At 35.7% G+C, this 21801-nt stretch overlaps 1 protein-coding gene across 1 annotated transcript in view; it reads left to right on the top strand.

The window, feature by feature from the left end:
- The window catches only part of THSD7A (thrombospondin type 1 domain containing 7A), a 261280-nt gene that overhangs the window by 178853 nt on the left and 60626 nt on the right, over window positions 1-21801 (top strand). Inside the window, exons 9-10 of the mRNA XM_072327327.1 lie at window positions 9370-9561; window positions 20464-20698. Of these exons, the coding sequence (XP_072183428.1) occupies window positions 9370-9561; window positions 20464-20698 (427 nt within the window). The remainder of the gene's footprint in view (window positions 1-9369; window positions 9562-20463; window positions 20699-21801) is intronic.

Below are 21801 nucleotides of genomic sequence, written 5' to 3'. Positions count from 1 at the left end.
TTGCTTCAGAGTTGTCCTTTTGTGGCTTTCATTATTTCAAAGTAATGAATGTTAACTCTGAGTTTGACTGTGGAAGTAATGGCTATACATACGATCAATGCCTTACCTTTGCCTGATACATTAAGGAATACTAAACTTGATTTCTTAGCAAAGGATCACTTTTCTTGAAAACTGTGTGACTGAAAGACTGGATGAGCTAAAGGACAGGAAAGATTATATGAAACTACAACTATCTTTTGTCAGCAACAGAATGGTTTACAAATATTTCATCTTTTCCATAAATCACCTGTGTTTTACAGGTGTTCTACCTGTATCTGAATTCTTTCTACAGAGATGCTAATGCATTGTATTGTGAGGAAGTATTTCAAACATGCTGGCATTTAAAGTAGAGCTGAGGAACAGTGGTAGCATGTACTAGTTTACTGATATAGAAGCAACAGAAATTCTTGGGATACTTTATCTGGAATTAGACTTTTCCATCTCTATGGTGATTCTTAAAGTTACTACCTTTCCACTCCTCAAAATTCTTTTTTGCTTAAGGTGAATGCTCAGTGAGGACTGTAAATAGTCATTCGTAATCAAGAAGTCAATACTGCTTGTAAAAGCAATGTTTCGTGTTTACATGCTTGGGAAATGTGGTGTTCAAGAAATAAAAATCACATTATTATTTTTTTCCAAGTATGTTTGCACGCTGTAATCTTTCCTTTAAGAAACACTGGATATGGTGGATTTCTAAACTCCCAGCTATTTTCCTTTTGGGTTACATTTGTTCCTGCTGTGATAGTTTTTTCCCATTGCAAGTGTTTGCTTTATAAAAGTCCAATACACTTTTTAAATTTTAAGGTTCTATTTTTGAAGGTCTTTATATTTTCTGATATTTGTATAGTGAAGGAGGAATCAATGGCCTTCCTTGTGTGTTGCTGTTCTGTATGTGCAGTCATGATTAACTTAAATGATACAAAGGTTTATGTTCTTCTGCTGGCACATTTATCATTTTTAAAAAAATCCATCTATGTTTATGAAATTCGTGATGTTGGTGTTTTTTTTGTTTGTTTGTTTGTTTTGTTGTTGTTTTGTTTTTTTTTTTTATAATGGGCTAAACTGCTCTTTTAGCAAGTAACACTGATATTTCTTGAAATTCTCCACTGAAACCAAAATGACAGTACATTTTCACACATGCAACTGTTTACAATTGAACAGTATTTTCATATCATTAAACTATTAGAGAAACTTTCTTATATTTTTGCATAACCAACAGATGTGAGAAACACTGGAGTATTTGTCTTCATCAAAATCAGTGCCATTTCTACTTAAGCTTCATAGAAGAAAATGACTTCAAGAATATTAACTATCAACTAATTAAGACATACTTAATTAAATGCAAATTCTACTTAGCAAAAGCAATTGAGAGAAAGGCATGTGATTAGGGAATTACCAACTGAATTAACACTTAGAGTTACCAGCTATCTGCCTAAGAAATAGAACTGAATGCAGTAGTCCTTTCTGTATAAGAATTACGGAACGGCAGGGTTTGGAAGGGACCCCTGGAGGTTATGTCAGCAGTGGACACAAGTTTTCTCTGGTCTTCTTTTTGCTACTGATTTACTTAAAGAAGCCTTCCTTCTTGTCCTTTACCTGTCACCACATTTAATTCCAGGTGCCTTCCTTGTCCCAACCCTGCATGCCCAGAGAATGTTCCTATATTCCTTCCTCACCTATTGACCTCCCCTTTTCTGTGATCACAATGAGATTGTGGCCCTCTGTCAATACATAGATGCATAATTCTCCCTATTTGTTCCCCATGCTGCATCAGTTGGTATACAGGCGCTTTGGGGAAGAAAAGGGAGCAGAGGACATAGTGTCATTTGATGGATGCAAGAGAATCCCCCATAGCTATACACACCCTTGAGGTGACTGGCCTTCTGGCTCGTGTTATAGCAGACATCTGCTATATCACTGTTCTGTTTGGCCTGGCATATTCCTCACATGGTTGCAATGGTATGAGTGTTTCCATTCCGTACCCTACTCCCCAAGACCTTCAGGTGTTAGCCCACCTCACTAGGCTGAACAGCCTGCTGCCACAGATTGCCTTGCCTCTTCTAGATAAGAGGATCCCATTCCTTCCTAACAGATTATAATAATCACAGAAAGTCCTATTGTCATAAAAACCAAAATCCTGGTGCTAGCGCCAGCTGCATGGCCAGGAATTGATATGCATTGTTTGCCTATTTCTGGCTTCCCTCTTTCTTCTAACTGACAAAATTCAAGGGAAGATAACTTGGGCACCAGTTTTCTTCACTTGCACTCCCACTCTTTGATTCTGCCCATATTCCACCTTTCAGTGTGGAATACAAAAGAGCAATAGTAGATAGCAGTCTGTGTTACTGACAAATTGCTGTACTCCTCTTGGCACTGTGCCAGATTTTGGCTCCCAAAAGGCAGCAAACCCCTTCAGACTCCTTGTCAGCCTGCCAGAAGGGGACCTCAGTGCCTTTTAACAGGGCGAAAATAAAAATTAAATAGGGGGCCCATCTTAATTTTGTTGAAAAACTTTGAAACTAATGAAGTGGAATATATGGACAACGTATTTTAAATTTTAACATTGCTTGATGTTCAATAATTAGAGAGGTTTAACAATGTTTAAGTTGCTGACAATTTATCAACCTACCTTGTGCAGAGAGATGGGTTTTTTTTGACAGCAGGTAATCCTACCACTAGAACAGAAAACAATTACATAGGCTAACATGCTGTTGCTATTTTTTCATGGATGGTGCTGTTTTACTAGCACTAAAGATTACACTGACATGCTTTATCTTTGGAATAGATAGGAATAAACACTGTCAGGATATTATGAATATTATGAAGTGTTTCATTATGCCTATCAAAGTATAGTAGTATATATAAAGTATTGATCTGAAAAAAAAAAAAAAAAAGGTTTGTTATTCTAATACCATTGCATGTGCATTTTTTTTTCCCCCTTTAAATACTCTCATTTATGATTCCTGCACTGAACAATACAGTCAATGATGAATGTCATGTAAATATTATTTTTTCCCCTTTCAGTGGCTTATTTGATTAGATTTGCAGGGATTAAATTCTAAATTCTCCCTGCAGGAAAATCTGGGTCAGCTTTTTTCAATAGTGTACATGTGTTAATTAGAGATGTGTGCTGTGAGAAAGACAACTTTCCTCAGACAGTTTCTCCTTTGTAAGAAAAAAACAAAATAAAACAAAAAAGAAATGCTAAAAAAAATTGAATCAATAAAAACAAACAAACAAACAACAACAACAAAAAAGCCTGCAGAACTGCTGCAGCTTTTTGGCTTAGAAGGAAAGGTTAAATTGTTGTGATGGTTCATGTGAGGCAGTCAGGAGTTTTCCTTTATTGAGAACTCTTAATTTCTAAGTTATTATAAATGAATACAATAATATTAGAAATAAAAATGTTAATGTAAGTTTATTCAAGTGTTTAACTACCATCTGAAAATTAACGAGTTTTTCTGTCGTGTGAAGAACTGCTCATTTTGTATTAGACTAGTCAGCCAGTGTGCAGGCAAGGTTATTGATAATGGAAGTCTCACATAGAACTTCAACTTTGAACAAGTTTCTGTGTGTTCTCTTAGTGATTTACCTGTTGTTTTTTTTTTTGTTTGTTTGTTTTTTGTTTTTTCCTCTTATTTACTTTTGAATAATGTTAGCTAAAAAAAGACCCTCAGTACTGCTTTTTCTTGTTGATACTATTTTAATGTAGCTATGATGTACTTGTAATTTCAAGGCAGTTGATATTTTCTTGCTTATTTTCTCTCCAGAGTTGTAACTTGGAGAGGTATAGTACTTCACAACTGTATGAAACTTAAAAAGAAAAGGTATTTTTCCCCCTCTTATGGTCAAATTAACTTTGTAAATAATAATGCAATAAATCATAAAACTGTAGCATATACAAAATCTGTAGGGGAAAATTATGCTCAAGTTGGAGTTGAGAGTTGGGGAAAAAAGAGAAAAGAAAGCTCTGGAAAGATCTGACAGTAACCTTCCAGTACTTGAAAGGGAGTCTCTAGGAAAGATGAGGGACTCTGTCAGAGAGTACAATACATGAACAAAGGGTAGTGGCTTTAAAGTAGAAGAGGGTAGATTTAGATAAGGAGGAATGTATTTACTCAGAAGGTGGTGAGACACAGGCACAGGCTGCCAAGAGAAGCTCTGGCTTCTCCATCCCTGGAGGCATTTGAGACTGATTTGGAAAGGGGCCCTGGGCAGCCTGATCCGATGGATATGGAGCCCCTGCACATAGCGGGGGAGCTGGACCCAGATAGTCTTTAAGATCCTTTCCAACTCTGTGATTCTTTGATGTTAGTTCTGTATGAAAAGCAGGATCTGCTACAGCCCACCTGTTATTGAGTTTTGAATAGTCACCAGAGTCACGTAGAAGGCCTTGTATGAGAGAGGTGCATATCGTGTCAGAATTCAAGATTATCATTATCTTACTGGGTTTTTCAACCTTTCAAAGACATAAGAGGCAGAGTAAAACTTTCCTGTTGATTCTTCTTCTAAACAGGGGAGGGAGGGAAGGAGGGAAGGAGGGAAGGAGGGAAGGAGGGAAGGAGGGAAGGAGGGAAGGAGGGAGGGAAGGAAGGAAGGAAGGAAGGAAGGAAGGAAGGAAGGAAGGAAGGAAGGAAGGAAGGAAGGAAGGAAGGAAGGAAGGAAGGAAGGAAGGAAGGAAGGAAGGAAGGAAGGAAGGAAGGAAGGAAGGAAGGAAGGAAGGAAGGAAGGAAGGAAGGAAGGAAGGAAGGAAGGAAGGAAGGAAGGAAGGAGTAAATCATAAATTTTAATATTGTATGATCTAGCTGCACATTTTCCTGCTTAAAAAAATAAAAAAAATAAAAAAAATAAAAAAAAAAATAGAAAGAAAGAAAAAGAGAGAAGCCTCCATGCTGAGAGGCATTACCGAAGTAAGCTGAGTAGTAACAAGGACTTCTTCACATTTCTTTACCCCCAAAAGTAGAGCTTAAATCTCTGGGATAACCTTACTAAGAATTTTAAGTACCCAGAAATTTTCCTGTGGATGGCATGGAACACATCCTTTTCAGTGTCACTGGCAAGGCAGGAAAACTTGTAATGGAGTCATCAGCTGAGAGAGCAGTTACAGATATCGTTACATATATACAATACAATGTATTCCCTAATGTATGTATAAACAGTACATTCAAATCATATTGTGCTTTGAAATGCTTATCCTTTCTATATGTTTACATTCTCATTTCCGAAGTGTAGATTTAAATACACAAGAAACACTAAGTTCCTGTGATCTGTTGTATTTAAAAGCAGATGATCGTTTATGACTACTAGAAACCACAAAAGCAAGATTTTACCTTTTTTATTTTCTTAGTCAGAGAAGTATTAGCAAATTTGGACACACTTGACTATACAGTGCAAATGCTGAAGTCTGCAGTTTTAGCATCAAGGATCAGTTGCTGTCATTAATAGTTTTACAGACTTTAGATTATAACGACATGATTTGTATTACCACTGCATGATATTCTTTACTGATTATGCATATGTTTTAAAAATCACTTACAATATTAACGTTCAAAGTTCTCTATTGGTTTTACCCCATTTATTATGATTTTATTATTGCTGTTTTAGACTTTTATTACAGTTTGGCCTTTCAGAGACTATAGTTGCTGGTAAAGGACTGAGACCACAATAATTACCTTTCTGTGTAGGCCTGCAACAGCATTTTTATGTTGATTTTTTTTTTTTTTCCTTTTCCCTGTTGTTTTCCGTGCCTCATTGAATCCAGCAGTGATTTTACTGTTCATTTTAAGGCTTTAAAATAATTTTGCCCTCTGTTAAGCACTTGCCTTTCCATTTACTACAGGTCAGAATCTAAAAGAAATTTTTTTGCTGTGCACTAGAGCATGCATCATGTTAAAAGATACACAAGATTCAGGAAGGATTCCTGGTATGTCTCTAGTGTTGCCAGCTTTAAGAATGCTTCACAGTGAAAAGGTCTTAAAGTATATTACAAGAAACATGTCAGGCACATTTTGCAGATGAGCAAGATAAAAATAAAAAATAAAACAAAAGAATGACATGATTTGATTGCATGGAATATGCTGTCCAAACTGAAGCCCAAGTTTTAGCATCTAAACCAAATTTTCACATACAATATCTTCTTGGTGAATGTAATAAAACAACAACTATGATATGAATAGCATGATACTTACAAACAGCCAATTCCTCCTGTGTGCTAGTCACAAGCTATCTGCCTTTAATCACTAAAAAAATTGCTTATCTGGAAGTTTAGAGGTTTTTTTTTTGTTTGTTTGTTTTTTAATTAAAGCAATCGAATAGTAGTTTACCTGTGGCTCTGGTGCATGCACACAAATTAGAAGATCTTTAATCCATAAAAAAAGCCAGAAGAAGTGTTTGTAGTGACTTCTGTAGTCATTCTGCTATTTGTCAAGTTGGAACCAGTGTAGCAGTCCAAGAAAGAGATTGGCAGTCCTTACTGATAGTACAAATCTGTAAAAATCCCTGTTAAGTTTTCAACTAGTTTTTGAGATGTAACATCCTTAAAATACAGCCTCTTTTGCCTTCTGCCATTTCTGCATGCAGTTAGTCCAGTTTGGAGAATTTAGCCCAAAATAAGTATGTTTCATAAGAGCAATATCATTCAACTACATAAGCACTGTTTCCAAAGATGGACTGTTTGTAACTTTGAAATTTTAATGAACAAATCAACTACTCAGTGGTGAACAGTTTCTTTATTTCATATTCTGTTTTCCTCATTCTGGATTTTAGTTTTTTGTCATTTGGTTGCTTAGAGCACAAGTAATTCAGGGCAGCAACCTTTGACTAATGGTTTTGAAGTTTTTTGGTTTTTTGTTTGTTTGTTTGTTTGTTTGTTTTTTCTCTTGTGCAACGTTAATGTATATGCATAGAGTTCAAATAAAATATTGGACAGCAAATGAAAAAAAATTTCAAATGGGACTTTTTCCACATATCTTTAGTCTTTATATTGGCATTGCTCCCAGCGTATGACTGAGTGGCTCCAGTAGTTGACTGCACTGTGCACTTGATAAGGAAATCAACAAAGGTCAAATTGTTCATAAAATCATTAGTGAAATGTCAGAAACAATTTAGTCTAAATAGCATATTTCCTTGAAGAAATGCCCATTATGAAATATTCCTTCTAGCCGCATTTCTGTGCCATTGCCTTAGTCAGATAAGAATTGGATTGCTGACAAAAACTAAATGCTCATATGCAAGATACGTATTTCTAGAGCATTTTCCCTGTAAAAGGGAAAGATAAGAGCTTTGTTTTGAGAGAGAGTGAAGGATTTTTCACCTTAAAGTGAGTCAACTAATATTGACTCAATTTCTCATTGTGACCCAAAATTCAGCTTTAATTTTGCACTAACGCTATTTTAGTTGGTAGGTGATAAATAAGCTTGATATTGTAACAGTAGTGTTTCTTGCAAGATGTGAAGGTGAATGTAGCATTTATTTCATTAAATATTATCTGGAGATAGAACAGTCTGAGAGTAAAGTTCATCCTTTTTCTAGCTTCATTCTTCGGAGAAGAAATTTGCCATTTGTTCTTGGCTTTTGTACAGTCTTGCACATTCTGTATAGATTACTCTGTTAAGAAAAAAAAAAAGAAAAAGAAAAAAAAAAAAAAAGGAGCTAATTTGAGGCTTTAGTAAATTATTCTTATTAGATCTTTGGCTTTGTTCACATTTCCCACTAATTAGCTGTTCAGAATCCAGGTGGTTGCTTTTATCACTGGCTGATGTACTTATCATTAAATAATAGAGTATTTATTGATTATTTCCAACAATTGTTTTGTTATATTGAAGACATATTTCCATTGCAAATCTTAATGGAACAGATTTGTTGACCTTAGTATTAAAACAAAAATTCTAACATGATATATCATTACAAATACTATGCTATATACAGTCCTGGTTAGTTCCATTAAGATCACTTACCCTTTAATAACATTTTTATAGACTAATCATATCTCAATAGAACATTTTTCGCTCTAGTGTGGCAAAGATCATGTAGCACAAATGACTTTTAGATGCTTTAGAAACTACATTTTTCAGAAAACTTAGGGGAAAGACACTTCCTGTTTATAAGTGAGACTGTTTCTTTCCATTCTTGTATTGCATCTGGTTAACAGGACCACAATCTATGAGCTCTCAGATGACATTTTTTCAAAGTTCTCCTTGTAACTGACTTTATTGGATTTACTAAGTTCCCAGTGCTCTTAGTTGCCAGTGACTTCTGTGATTGGTTTGTATGATAACAAAGCTATAACTCTGAATAACTCTAAAACAGTGGACCCAAACATCTTTTTCCTTAATTGAGTGTTTCTCTCATCTGCTCCAAAGTGAACATTTATCCTGAACCTTTTGTCTATCAGTGAGACATTTTAACCTCTGAATACATGGTTGTTCCTTCATTGCTCACTTAATGCATATTAGCTAATTTGATCAGGAAGTGATATTACACCTTACAAAACTAAGTGCTTCGTGATTATGATTCTGTGCAGACAGATGTCAGACACAGTGCTCCTGCAATTTCTTTATTGAAAATAAAAGCAGTACTTGTACTTAAACACTAGGGAGTACTTCATTAAACAATTTATACTAGTCTGGATTTCTTTATTACAATGAAATACATACACTGATGAGACAGAATGTAAATGCTGAAATCTTTTTGCACTTCTGTGGCAGTGATGTGTCTCAGGCTTGCCTAATGAAAGGTCTTTATGACAAAAGAGCAGTCTCTGATTGCAGCTTACTGCAGCTCCCAGTATTTGTCAATTAAATTACAGGTTAATATATATATATATATACACATATGCATATACGTGTATATATATTCATATATTTATATATTTAAGTATAAATGCATAAATAATATGTAAATAGCTATAGGTCTGATTCAAAGGAAAGATTGTCATTTATAAAACTGGCTGATCTGTATGTTATAATACTTTTCCCTTTCTCCCACAAATGTAGATGAAGATGAGGTGATTAATGTATATTCAGTTATAGGCCTGCTGTTTTCTGTAGGTATACTACGTACTCTGTTATTCACATGTGGATTTTCTTCAAATCAAATATATAATAACAAAGCAAAAGCCTAGATACCACCCAGGCTTCAGCAGAATATAAAATTAAGCTAGATTTGAGTGTGTCCAAGGCAGAGGAGACAAGTCATTGTAATAAGAAATCTATTTATCTTGTTTTTATAGAAGAACAGAATCTAATTTATCTGTGTGCCCATCTGGGCTACATTGCTCATTTCAAGTTAATTTAACAAATGATAGACTGCTACTGGCCTTTTCTTTCCCAGGAGAAGAGGTTGACAGACAGCTGTGCAGAGATGCAATCTACCCAATCCCTGTTGTCTGTGAAGCTCCATGCCCAAAGGACTGTGTGCTCAGCATGTGGTCCGCATGGTCCTCCTGCTCACACACCTGCTCAGGCAAAACCACAGAAGGAAAGCAGATGCGCGCCCGCTCAATTCTGGCGTATGCAGGTGAAGGTAAGGTCACATACTTTTACGGACTATTGTCTAATTGTGAATACTTGTCCATTACTGTAATACCATAGTAATTACTTGGTCAACAGAAACAAATTATTAGGGGAAACTGTTGTTGTTTTTTAAACAATAGGAATATTATTTAAATGTTTATTCTAAATTCAATCATGATAGCTAAAACTGTTTTAAAGAAGAGGTGTATTTTGTCAGTTAATGTTACTCATTGTTATCACTATTCTGATTTCAAATATTTGGCTTTCCTATTTTCTGTTAAAAATTAACAATGCAAATGATTTACTCTATGCAAATTGCAATGAAATATATCTATATATGACTGTTGATAATCAAATGATAGGTCCAGTATTGCAAAGAGGCAAATTTAAATGCTGAAGAGACAAAAGTTTTAATGGGTTCAGTTGCTAGGAAATGGCTCTTGTAGCTTAGCATGAACAGGTAACTTCTGTCACCACATTTACGTTTTTATACATATCAAAACTTTATTGTCTTGTCCCGCTTGGTTGGTTTCTAGGGAGGTAAATCTTTTTTCATCTCCTGAGTCATGCCTCCCTTAGTCCGCAAGGGATTGCTACCGCAATGGAGCCATCCAATGCTCAGAGGAATAATACACATCAATTATCATTTATTGAGAGCTTTGTTAATAATGAGTACTCTAATTAGAGGTATAATTGGCTAATTGGGTAATGTGGATTAATAAGCAGTACAGGTAAGACAATATTAGGCAACAGCTACTACAAAGAGCAAAAAAATTTAGAACAGTATAAAGAGAAAAGATAGAAAATGGAGAAAGAGAGAGACTTGTGTACAAACACAGCAAAGCAAACTGGTTCACCATTCCTCAATCCAGTAATGTCTTAATGTCTTGGTGTCAGGTGCTGATCTTGGTGGTTTGTCCAAAGTTCTGTTGATCAGTTGACGTCTAAAGACATCAGTACAAACTCTTATAGTCCAAAGCGGTTAAACCTTCTCTTTTGGAGTGACAACTTCTGACTTCAGGATCCCAGCAGGAGCTCCTTTGTTCCCATCTTCCAGACCTTGTAAATTTAAAGGCAGCATATAAAAGGAAGCATGGAGATGCCACATTATAACTTGCCTTCAGAGAATACAATGGTATATCTCTCCATTTCCTGTGTCAAGCTAGAATCAATTGCTCTCAGACTAGGTTTTCATCCAATAAACACTCATGGACCCTCCCATTTGGAGGCAAGCAACTCCAAAGAAATGCTTTCAAATTTCGTTCTGGTGGACAACAGGTTGGCCATGAGCCAGCAGTGTGCCCTTGTAGCCAAAAAGGCCAATGGCATACTGGGGTGCATTAAAAAGAGCGTGGCCAGCAGGTCGAGGGAGGTGATCCTCCCCCTCTACCCTGCCCTGGTGAGGCCTCACCTGGAATACTGTGTCCAGTTCTGGGCTCCCCAGTACAAAAAAGACAGGGATCTCTTAGAAAGAGTCCAGCGGAGGGCCACAAAGATGGTGAAGGGCCTGGAGCATCTCCCCTATGAGGAGAGACTAAGTGAACTGGGTCTTTTTAGCCATGAGAAAAGAAGGCTGAGAGGGGACTTGATCCAGGTTTATAAATACCTGAAGTGTGGGAGCCATAGTGGCAAGGCTGGTCACTTTTCAGTAGTGCATGGGGACAGAGATAGGGGAAATGGGCTGAAACTTCAGCATAGGAAGTTCCGCATGAATGTGTGCAAGAACTTCTTTATGGCAAGAGTGAAAGAGCACTGGAACAGGCTTCCCAGGGAGGTGGTGGAGTCTCCTTCTGTGGAGAAATTCAAGACCTGCCTGGACGCCTACCTGTGCGACGTGCTGTAGGGAACCTGCTTTGACAGGGTGGTTGGACTCAATGATCTCTAGAGGTCCCTTCCAACCCCTACAATTCTGTGATTCTGTGATTCTGTGAAATGTAAAACTGTTCTCAAAATGATGTTGATTGCCTCATGTTCATTTGAGACATTCCTTACCAGTCTTAGATGTTTGGTTTTATTCTGAGAATCCTGACTTGTGTATAGTTTCCATTCACATAAATGATCCTTGTTCTGCATCTGAAGCAAACTGCAAAGAGAAGACATAGATGGATTATGAAAGAGATGAATGAAAAGGCTTTAGGTACATGTTCACATATATATATATATTATATATATAATATATTCATATTATAATTTTCCACGCTTCCTACAACTGCTGTTGATACAGAAATACTGAAGAGCCTTTCAGACAAATGGAGAAGGAATGAATAGGCATCACACATCAAAACACCTCTCCCTTTGCAAATGCAGCTAATTTAATTGACAAAAGTATGCTGTATATTTGACAGAATTGAGGTATCAAAATGGCTGTACCACAGCAGGCATTTTCATATTTTTCTCTTAATGGGAACTTTGATAAAGGGCAGTGAGAATTACACTCAATTTAGTAGGTGATTCAAATTATAATTTGGATGAATCTGAGCAACAAACTAAAAATGCTCTTAAAGTTACAAAGTAAATTGTGATTATGTTTTCTCTCTTTTTTTTTTTCTTTTTTTCTTTTTTTATAATGTGTCCAATAGACTCATTTTGAGGAAAATAGAAAGCTGCATTTTCAGAAGGTAGAGTAAATAGATATATGTCTACATGCTCTTTGCTTTTACATGTAGGGCATGAAAATAGATTTTCCATATGCTTATGAGGTTTTTCTGGAAATAAAAAAATTATCATCCTGAATACCTTGGCACACAAGTGAGAATGTGAATTAATCCAGAAAATTATTCCATGTTCTTATGCTTCTTTTTTAAAAAAGTACTTGTTTTATTCTGACTTTGGTACTTAACACAACAAATGAACAGTAACACTGTTTGATTCAAAACAATATTTTTCAGTATAGTTGCCACCATTAGCTTTATATTTTTTGCCAGTAATAAATAAAAGCCTGTGTGCTGTGCTTGTGAACATATGCAGTAGTACAGGTGACCCACTGTTTCACAGCTGCTATGATGGCATCGTTGCTAGGAAAATGTTGCCCATGCAGTCAGTCTTTCACAGCCACTGTTTGGTCTCCATTCAGCAAGCATTGATGAATGTTAATGGGTGCAAATTTTTCCACATGGAGGAATTAAATAAATCACTCTTGGTTCATACACACTTCCATGTCAGACACCATTTTATCAGAACACCCCTCTGCTGCTATCTGCTGCACAGTTAACGAAATGTATTGGTGAGAAGGTTCAGCCTCTACTGCTGTACCACCAATATCTGCTTTTGATATTGTGGACCAATGTAAGAAGCTTTACTTTTGGAGCAGGCCTTGTGAACAAGAGTCTTCCAATGGTTAGTGTAGTCATGACTCTGGCTAGATTGTACTTTTCACCTTTGCTTGTATTATATTCAAAAAGTGTTGGTTCATGGTTGGGTGTTTTGTTTGTATGTTTCACTGCAGTGAGGCTTATTACATGGTTTCACACAATTGACCAACTAAATTCCATCATGCTATTTTCTTAATCCCTCTCCTCTAAGGAAGAAGTGAGGGAAAAAAATATTATTAAATAAAAGTGTCATGGGTTGAGATTAGGGAATTTAATAGAAAGAAAAAGGGACCTTGCTGAAGCAAAGAAAGAGGAAATAATCATTCTCTGCTTCCCATCAGCAGGCAAAGTTCAGGCACATCTTGGGAAGCAAAGCCTCAGTGCATAGCAATTGTTTAGGAGGACAGACGTTTTCTTAAGTGGGCTCCCTTTTTTCCCCTTTCCCAAATTTATTGTTGAACATGATGCCAAATGATAAGGAATATCCCATCAGCTGGTTTGGGTCAACTGTTTCATCTCTTGCTCACCCCTTAATTGCTTTGGGGGGTTGGGAGTCAGCCTTGGTGCTGTGCCAGCACTATTCAGCAGCTGCCAAAATAGTAGCTCTAGCCACGTGTGCTGAGCACAGCAATGTGTGGGCTACTGCGCAGAAAGTCAGCTTCATCCCAGTCTGAAACAGTACACATTTTTTTTTTTGCCCATAAGTCTCTAGCATCTTTTAGTCATTTGCTGAATAAGAACTAACTGAATGACATCCAACCTCCAGAACTGCATGACAGCGATCAGCCGTGTTTCCAAAATATAAAACACTTATTGCATTGCTGATGCTGGCAGATCATTTTATGTTCTGTGGCATAGAATATATTAGTGTTTCTGAAAATCTGTATCCTGATGTTATAAAAAAGAAGCTCAACATGAACTTTATTTATTTTTTTATTTATTTTATTTATTTATATTTTTTATTTTTTTTAAGTGCAAGTCTTGGTTCTAGTCAGAGCTTATAAAAAAATGCATGTTGCTGAAATTTCTCTAAATATTTTGTGTCGCTATGAATCATGAGCCAAGACAAGTCACACGTAAGACTAATAATGCTCCTTACATGCTAAAACTGAGTCCTGAAATAATCATCTCTATTCAGGCAAACAGTCCCAAATGTGTTCTTTTAGATTTTTGGTCTTATTCTTGAATGGCTGATAGAAGAGTAAGACTAGTGTAGGGAAGATTTTTTACCATAATTCGTGTATAGTGTAGCCATGATTTTGGGAGTTCAGAACATTGTAGGACAATTAAAAAGGGTTATATGCAAATATACAGTCCCTCTGACATCAGGATTGTACATTAATTAATGAAAGAATGTGCAAGTCTACTGCCAACCTATAAGTAGGCTGAATGTATCCTCTAAGATGGCACATGGAGTTCAGGTTTTTCTCTGAGTCCTTGATTGCACTCATCATACTGCTAGTCATGGATAATTCAGTTTAAGAACCTAGCAAGTTCAAAGCATACAGAATGACTGAGCTCATCTTCTACTGACTGCCTCTCCAGCCCTATGCTACCTGCTCCTTCAGCCAGAAACTTACTTCTGCTGTATGTGCTTTTATAAGTGTTTCCTTATCCAGAACAGTATCTCTTCTACGTGATCAAACCATGCACTACAGAGCTTCAAACACAGCGTGCTGATGCCCATCTGGAATCGGATTGTTTACATGCACCCACAGGGAAAGGGGAAGAGAGAGTAGTCTCTCTCCTCATGAGGACATTTTTACATCTCATTTGTGAGATGAATCCATGTGGAAACTGGTGTCAAAACAACAATTTTGATATCTTTTCTGAGATCACTGTCCTCAACTTCAAGGTTTGAAGGGTGAAACTATTTATAAATTTATCTCTCTGTGAGTGTACCCATAGTAATAACACATTTGTGTCACTGTTCTCAGTGTTATCTGAATATACCCTCCAGGGGTGCTAGATATACATAAATCACTCTGAAAGTAATACCTCTTATCTATTTTCATGGAATCTACAGCAGATACAATGAGCACAATAGCAATATCAAATAGGGGAAATTCTCACCTACTAAACACTGTTTTCCAACATAGTGACAACCATTAGCAATTTCTGTGTATAAGCTGATGCAGTGCTCTTCATTTCATGGTCTGACAGCTGTACATGGCTGGTCTTTCACGTTGCTGTTGCCACTGCTGAACTGTACCACTCATTGCCTCACTTTGTTTACTTCTGCTGTTCAGTCTTCATAAACATTTAACATGCATTGGTGGATGTCAGTGGATACTATTTTTTCCACAAGGAAGAATTCAGTTCCATACCTTTGCTTCATACACACTTCAGTGTCAGACACCATTCTGTCAGACTGCCCCTCTGCTGCTGTCTGCCACACAACAAATAATGGAATACTGGTGGGATGATTTGGCCTCTACTGCCTCACCATCAACATCCAACTCTGACAATGTGGCCCAACATAATGAAACAAAGGCATTAGTTTTAGAGCATCCATCCTACATCTTCATGGCAGGATAAGAAATTCAGGAAGACTACTGTCTCCAAATGTAAAACAGGACTTAATGATGTTACCTGGTACAACATATAGTTCTGCATATGTAGTTTAGTAATAGTATCACATGCATTTTAGCCTATCTTGTTCAAATATAGTGTTTATCTATTTTTGTTCAGCTTTCTAGTTATGTTTTATTTTAAATTTTCCTTTCTTGTTACAGGAAGTATTATATAATTAGTACATGCACTAAGACTAATTTGTGCAAGCCATGTCCTCAGACTAAAAACTACTAAAAGGGTTCTAAATTTTTTTGGAAATATTAGTTCTGCTAACTATGTCTAACTATGTTAATTCAGTATAGAACAGTCAGTGTGTTCTATATTGAATCTACAGTGATCCTATAATGAATTAGCATAAAATGAATGTGGATACATTCCAAGATTTTATCAGTAATAACAATATAAAACTGATTTTGGAAAAGTACAGATTAAAAGAAAAATTCAAAATAAAAAAAATCTTAATAAAAATCTTAATGCAATAAAACTGTCCCTCAGTCCATTTTTCATTTGAAATATGTTCTTAAAACAGTTATATGTATATCGTACAAGTTACACCTGTGTGACATTGTCTTACTGTGGCTACTATATGTTCATAGAGTACCAGAGTATAATTCCAGAAAGATTCCTCAGGATGACCTCATATGTCACAGACTATTATGCATCTCTGAGTTAGGTAGCATAAAATATCAGTCATATGTCTAATCCAGTATTCTGTCTGATAGTCCAGTAGCTCATACATCTCATATATCTACAAGATTGATTTACTGAACCTGTAAGGAATAGTTGGGTCAAAGGCGTTTCTTCTCAACTCTAGGCAAATTCTGGTTGACATGCTTTAAAATTTTATTACTGTTAAAATTCCGGCGCACTTTAACTGCATAGTTGTAAAAGGAGTTATACTTAGGGCTTTTAGAATTGTTTATTCCTCTTGTACAACTTCAGCACAGGAAGTTCCGCATGAATGTGCGCAAGAACTTCTTTACGGTGAGGGTGACAGAACACTGGAACAGGCTGCCCAGGGAGGTGGTGGAGTCTCCTTCTCTGGAGATATTCAAGACCCGCCTGGTCGCCTACCTGTGCGACCTGCTGTAGGGAGCCTGCTTTGGCAGGGTGGTTGGACTCGATGATCTCTAGAGGTCCCTTCCAACCCCTACAATTCTGTGATTCTGTGATCTTGGATTTGTTTTTCATTTTTGTACTTGTCTGTCTTGTAACAACATCATTTTGTAATTCAATCTGGAAACAGAGAATTCAGTAATTGTTTTTCTAACAAATTCCCTATTCATCCAAGGATCAGTTGTGGGTAAGCCAAGGATATTTTGAGTTTATCTGATTTCACCTGAAATGTGAATGCGTTAAATATATAGTTTTAGAAATGGAAAGCATGAATTGTCAAGCTAGACTTGCAAAGTCACTTGGTACCTGTGTGTGAAGGAAAGTGAGGGGGAGGATATTACTGTACTTCATTTTACTAAGAATATTACCTAGGTAATATTCCTGTCTGGTGTTGGAGATTTGGGATTCAAATCAGATCAAGGATAGACTTGAGGACAGACTTCCAGCCCTCCATAGGTGCACCCAAACATCTGTCCTGTTATGTATTACAGGAGAGATCTCTCAGAGTTGTTCTTAAAGTTCATCTTGCATTTTTGATACGCAATGTGCAAGCAAGTGTGAATATCTGCAGGACTGGAACAAGAGTTATGCACCAACACTAACTTTTTATATAGCAGTAGTCTGCACACTCTGACCACATCAGTCTTCAGGAAGTAAGGCTACTTCAAGGAGCACCTACTTCATTCCTATGGCAAAAAAATCACTCTGTAAACTACAAGAGGAATGTCATTCATATCTGTTTTCTCAAACTTTGTTTATTCTAGCTGTTTTGAAATGCATGTATACAATGACATGCATTTGTAAAATGAGGGATAGCAAAACGATTAATAAAAATGATCCTTAAATGCTTTAAAAAATGTTAAACATTTCAAAATTTATAAGTTACCAAGACAGTTGCACACTGGATTATAAAATCCAATCCTTGAATATTCTAGAGTAATATGTCTTTCCCATGATGAGCTTTAAAGCAGGCAGAAAAAGCAAGCTTTGCCTATGACAAGTCTTTTAAAGCATTCCAAGAAGCTAACATCTTAACTGTACTATTTTATAAATAAAACTCTATCTGTTAAACTAGCCTTTCATTTCCAAATTTGCTTTGCCAAAGTATTCAAATCCAAAAAGAAATGCTTCAGTTCCAACTGTTTTTATACCTTAAAATGATCATTTATAATTCTGTGAAATAGTAATTTTCAGTCATGTATATATTTATTTATATAAAATGTATTTAGTGTGACTTGTCTCTTTTTCTCATAACCACATTTTTTTTTCCAACAATATTCTTTTTTTTTTTTTTTTTTTTTTTTTTTTTTTAATATTCCTATCAAACCTGTCCTCATTTGGTTCTTAAAGTTGTGCAGCACTGATCTTCTTACTCCTATGCAAATGTTATAAAGGATATTTCTAAGTGCCGTTTTTCCAAGCTGTTCTTCTTTTTATATACTTAATTTCAGGGTGCACAAGGAAATGCTGTCTTTCTGGAGAGAATGATACACTTATTCAGACATAAATAGTATGCTTTTCATATTAATAATATTTAACATGGTTCATAATTGTATAATCTTTCAGCATTAGTATTTTCACAATTTGTTCATTCATTACACAGTTTTCTTCATTATTATTTTTATTTGAATGGAATTGGATTCCCACTCAGCTGAAGGTATTCATACTCCATTTTTTTTAACTTACAAGTCAGTGTCACTCCTTTTTTGCCTGAACATACTTTCTTGCATGGCTGTCAAAATTGATTATAAGTTTTCACTTTATTCTCAGATACCTTTAGAACCAGTGATTATGGAATCAGTTCCTGAAGAAACACTTCTTGACCACCCATAAACATTTAATTTACAAATTTTCTTGAATTTATTAATTTCCTGGGTTTTTTGTTGTTTTTTTTTTTTTTTTTTGTCGTTGTTGTTGTTTGTTTTTGTTTTTTGTTTTTTCCTGAGGTAACCTCAGATGTCAGTAATTAATTTAGAACTTAATAAATAAATAAATAAATCCATTCTATATTCTTGTTTCTTTACTCCTTGTACTAGAAAAGCATGTTTAGTCTCCTTCTTCTGTGGATCTGTCTTCTACGCAAAAAGCCTTGGGAGTGTACTATCTATCTTTTTGTTTTTCTCAAAATATTATCCATTTCCTAATTTCCTTGCCTGCTGTATTCCTGACCACTGGATAAATGGATGGATTTTTGTTTCCTGAAGGAAGCTACTTCAATGACTTTTTGGATTTTTCTATGTAATGATAGTTTTGTTTTACTATTTCTTCTTTTATTTCCCTTTTTTGGCCAAATTTAAATAATAGGGCTTTTTCTTGGCTTTATGCTTAATGAAATATATTTAAAGCAATTCTGATCAAATTGAGTAACATCCATTAAAGCCAAAACTAACTTAATTTTAGTCATTTTTTAATCACATTCACAAGCTGTAGTGTGTTTCTAATCTTCTTTCACAGAACTTATTAATAGATAGTCTTTTTCATGACTTCTCAGATAAAGTGATATTTAAAGTTTCTTGGTTGCATTACTGTCTTTCAGACTTAATTCAGAAATTTAAAATATCCTTATGGAAAAAAAAATAATAATGTGGTCTCATTAGATAATCCTTTTCCTCATATTTGCTGCAAAACTAAAATGTCCACAAAAGTAACTTTGAGTATAAAGCAATTTTGCCTCTTGTGACAGTTACTGGTGTTGGAGTACTTTAACTAGACACTGATTATTGTAATATATTTATTTGTTTGTTTAATCACTTCTAATAATAAGTGCTTAAAATCCCTTATCTCTTGCATGTCTGTAGGGCAACCTAAATTTCAGTGGTAGAACAGAAAAGCTGATGTGCTTCCTGATGCGTGCATGGTGTGAGCATGTGTTTTTTCTCCTCAAAGAAATTTAACGTATATTTCATCCTCAGGAGCTTATAAAAAGATCTTTCAGATATCTCTCTTTTCTAAAAGACTGTTCTTGTCCTTTAGGAAAGAAATTTTTAGGTAGATTTTCTGTGGCTTTCCATTATCTTGGGAAAGGAATCCTGTTGTTCTTGAAGTTTTAAGTAAATTCTTAAACTTAGATTCTGTGTGTCTATCAGCACCAGAGATTGAGCAAACATGATTTGTACTTACAGTGCTGGATATCTAGTATCATATGATCAAGTCTGGTAAGAAAGACCTCTTCTTGGCTTGTGCAGGATTGGGAGGCTAAATTAGCTTTCAAGTGTTTGAATGTAAGAAACTGAACACATATGAATTTGGGTACAACAAAGATAGCATTATCTGAGCTTTTCTTCACAATTATGAACACATGAATGCATTTTAATCTTAACCTGCAACAGCCTTTGTTATCTCAGTCTGGACCTGAAATTGCCAGCTGTGCCATCCTCTTTTGTAATTACGTAACATGGAAGAATATCCACTGGGAAGTAGGACAAGAGCTGCAAAAATCTTTTTAATTGATCCATGAATTAGACATAAACAGTGGTCTCTAGACATACATAACTAGCACATTTAACCATTTCTTCTGCCTAGATCCTTCTCGTGTTTTTTCTTACAACCTTTTAGGGAACCACAAAATAAAAATGCTGTAGACTAACCCAAAGATATTAAGTAAAATAGCGTGTCATATTACTTATGATTATTTTATCATCCTCATAATATGAATTTATGTTTACTGTCCATGTGTGTTTGTTCTGTGTAGTATACAAACTAAAGTTTGGCAGAATTAATATTGGGCATGTGAAGATGAGGAAGAAAGAAAAAAACTTAATTCATGTGATTGAAATAATGCAATTTCATCAGTTTTTGTTTGTTTGTTTTATTAAATTGCTTTTTTTTTTTTCTTCTTTTTTCTTTCTTTTCTTTATTATTTATTTTTATTTTTTCCATTACGTGAACTTATCCTTGTTTTATTGTTCCAGGAGGAGTACAGTGTCCAAATAGTAGCGCACTACAGGAAACACGCAGCTGTAACGAACACTCTTGCACTGTGTATCATTGGCAGACAGGCCCATGGGGACAGTGCATAGAGGATGCATCTGTGTCTGCTTTCAACTCCTCTGCAAGCTGGAACGGGGAGGCCACCTGTTCTGTGGGGATGCAGACAAGAAAAGTCATCTGTGTGAGGGTCAACGTGGGACAAGTAGGCCCAAAAAAGTAAAGATCTTAAAACATTATCCTTTCATATTTTGATTTGGATTTTGCTGGGCTAGATGTGTGCATTGAATGCATGTGAAGACAAATGGCCCTCTCAAACTTTGTGCTCTTACAAAGGAACAATCCATATTTTAAAAATACAAAGCTAAAGCTATTAAAGGCCTGTGAAGTACTTTTCAAACTATTGATTTTTATGGGTGATATCTAGAGTAGTGACTGTGTTGACATCTGACTGCATAACCCAGTTGGCTGCTTACCATCATCAGGCTGAGTCAGGATGAAAGTCCTGAGGCATGTGTATGGTGTGTAGGCTGTATAGCACCATTTCTGAGATAGTTCAAGTAGTTCAAAACAAGCAGTATGCTATATAGATTAGGGTAGTTCCACGCATAAGCATTTTTGGGGGGGTCTAATTACAGTGTAACCTACTTAATAGCACATTCTCAGAACTGAACTGAGGTCAAGCACAGTAAAGTTCTGACAAAACATCAGTTTGACAGATTTCCTTTCAGATTTTACTCCTATATAATTTATTTATTTATTTATTTATTTATTTATTTATTTTTCCTAAGAGATTACTTTAGCCCAGTGGTTTAATTTCTCAGCATTATTTATGACCAAGGTTAAGTACAGATTAGCTGCTAGTTAAATACATTTGATGATATCTCCATGCAGTTTGTCAGCCTGTAAATAGATCCTACTCAGGAGAGATTTAGAGCTGGAAGAGCTGAGAGCAGAGGTCTTTTAGAAAGTTCATGAAGCAGCTGTTCTCACACAAAATACTTGCACAGTGCCAGCCATTCCTTGTGTTATTCAGAAGTGGACTTATTCCTAATCTGCTTTAAACAGAAGTATGGGAAATAATACCAGGCCATTCAATAACCTAAATTGTTACATACCTGCATTAAATTATGTTCCATTCAGTCATAATACCGTTATATATTTTATTTACAAAACTCTAATGATTTATCTTCCTTTTTAAATGTTATCATCTCTGCCTTTAGCCCAACCTTAGGGTTTTAAGAGGACTGTTTTATTGCATAAATGAATCAAGTGAAATGAGAAAAATCTTGGTTTATCCTTCAGATTGTCACATTAAAATC

The sequence above is a fragment of the Excalfactoria chinensis genome, chromosome 2 (assembly GCF_039878825.1).
Source record: "Excalfactoria chinensis isolate bCotChi1 chromosome 2, bCotChi1.hap2, whole genome shotgun sequence".
Classification (NCBI taxonomy): domain Eukaryota; kingdom Metazoa; phylum Chordata; class Aves; order Galliformes; family Phasianidae; genus Excalfactoria; species Excalfactoria chinensis.
This window is presented reverse-complemented; position numbering and strand designations above follow the sequence as displayed.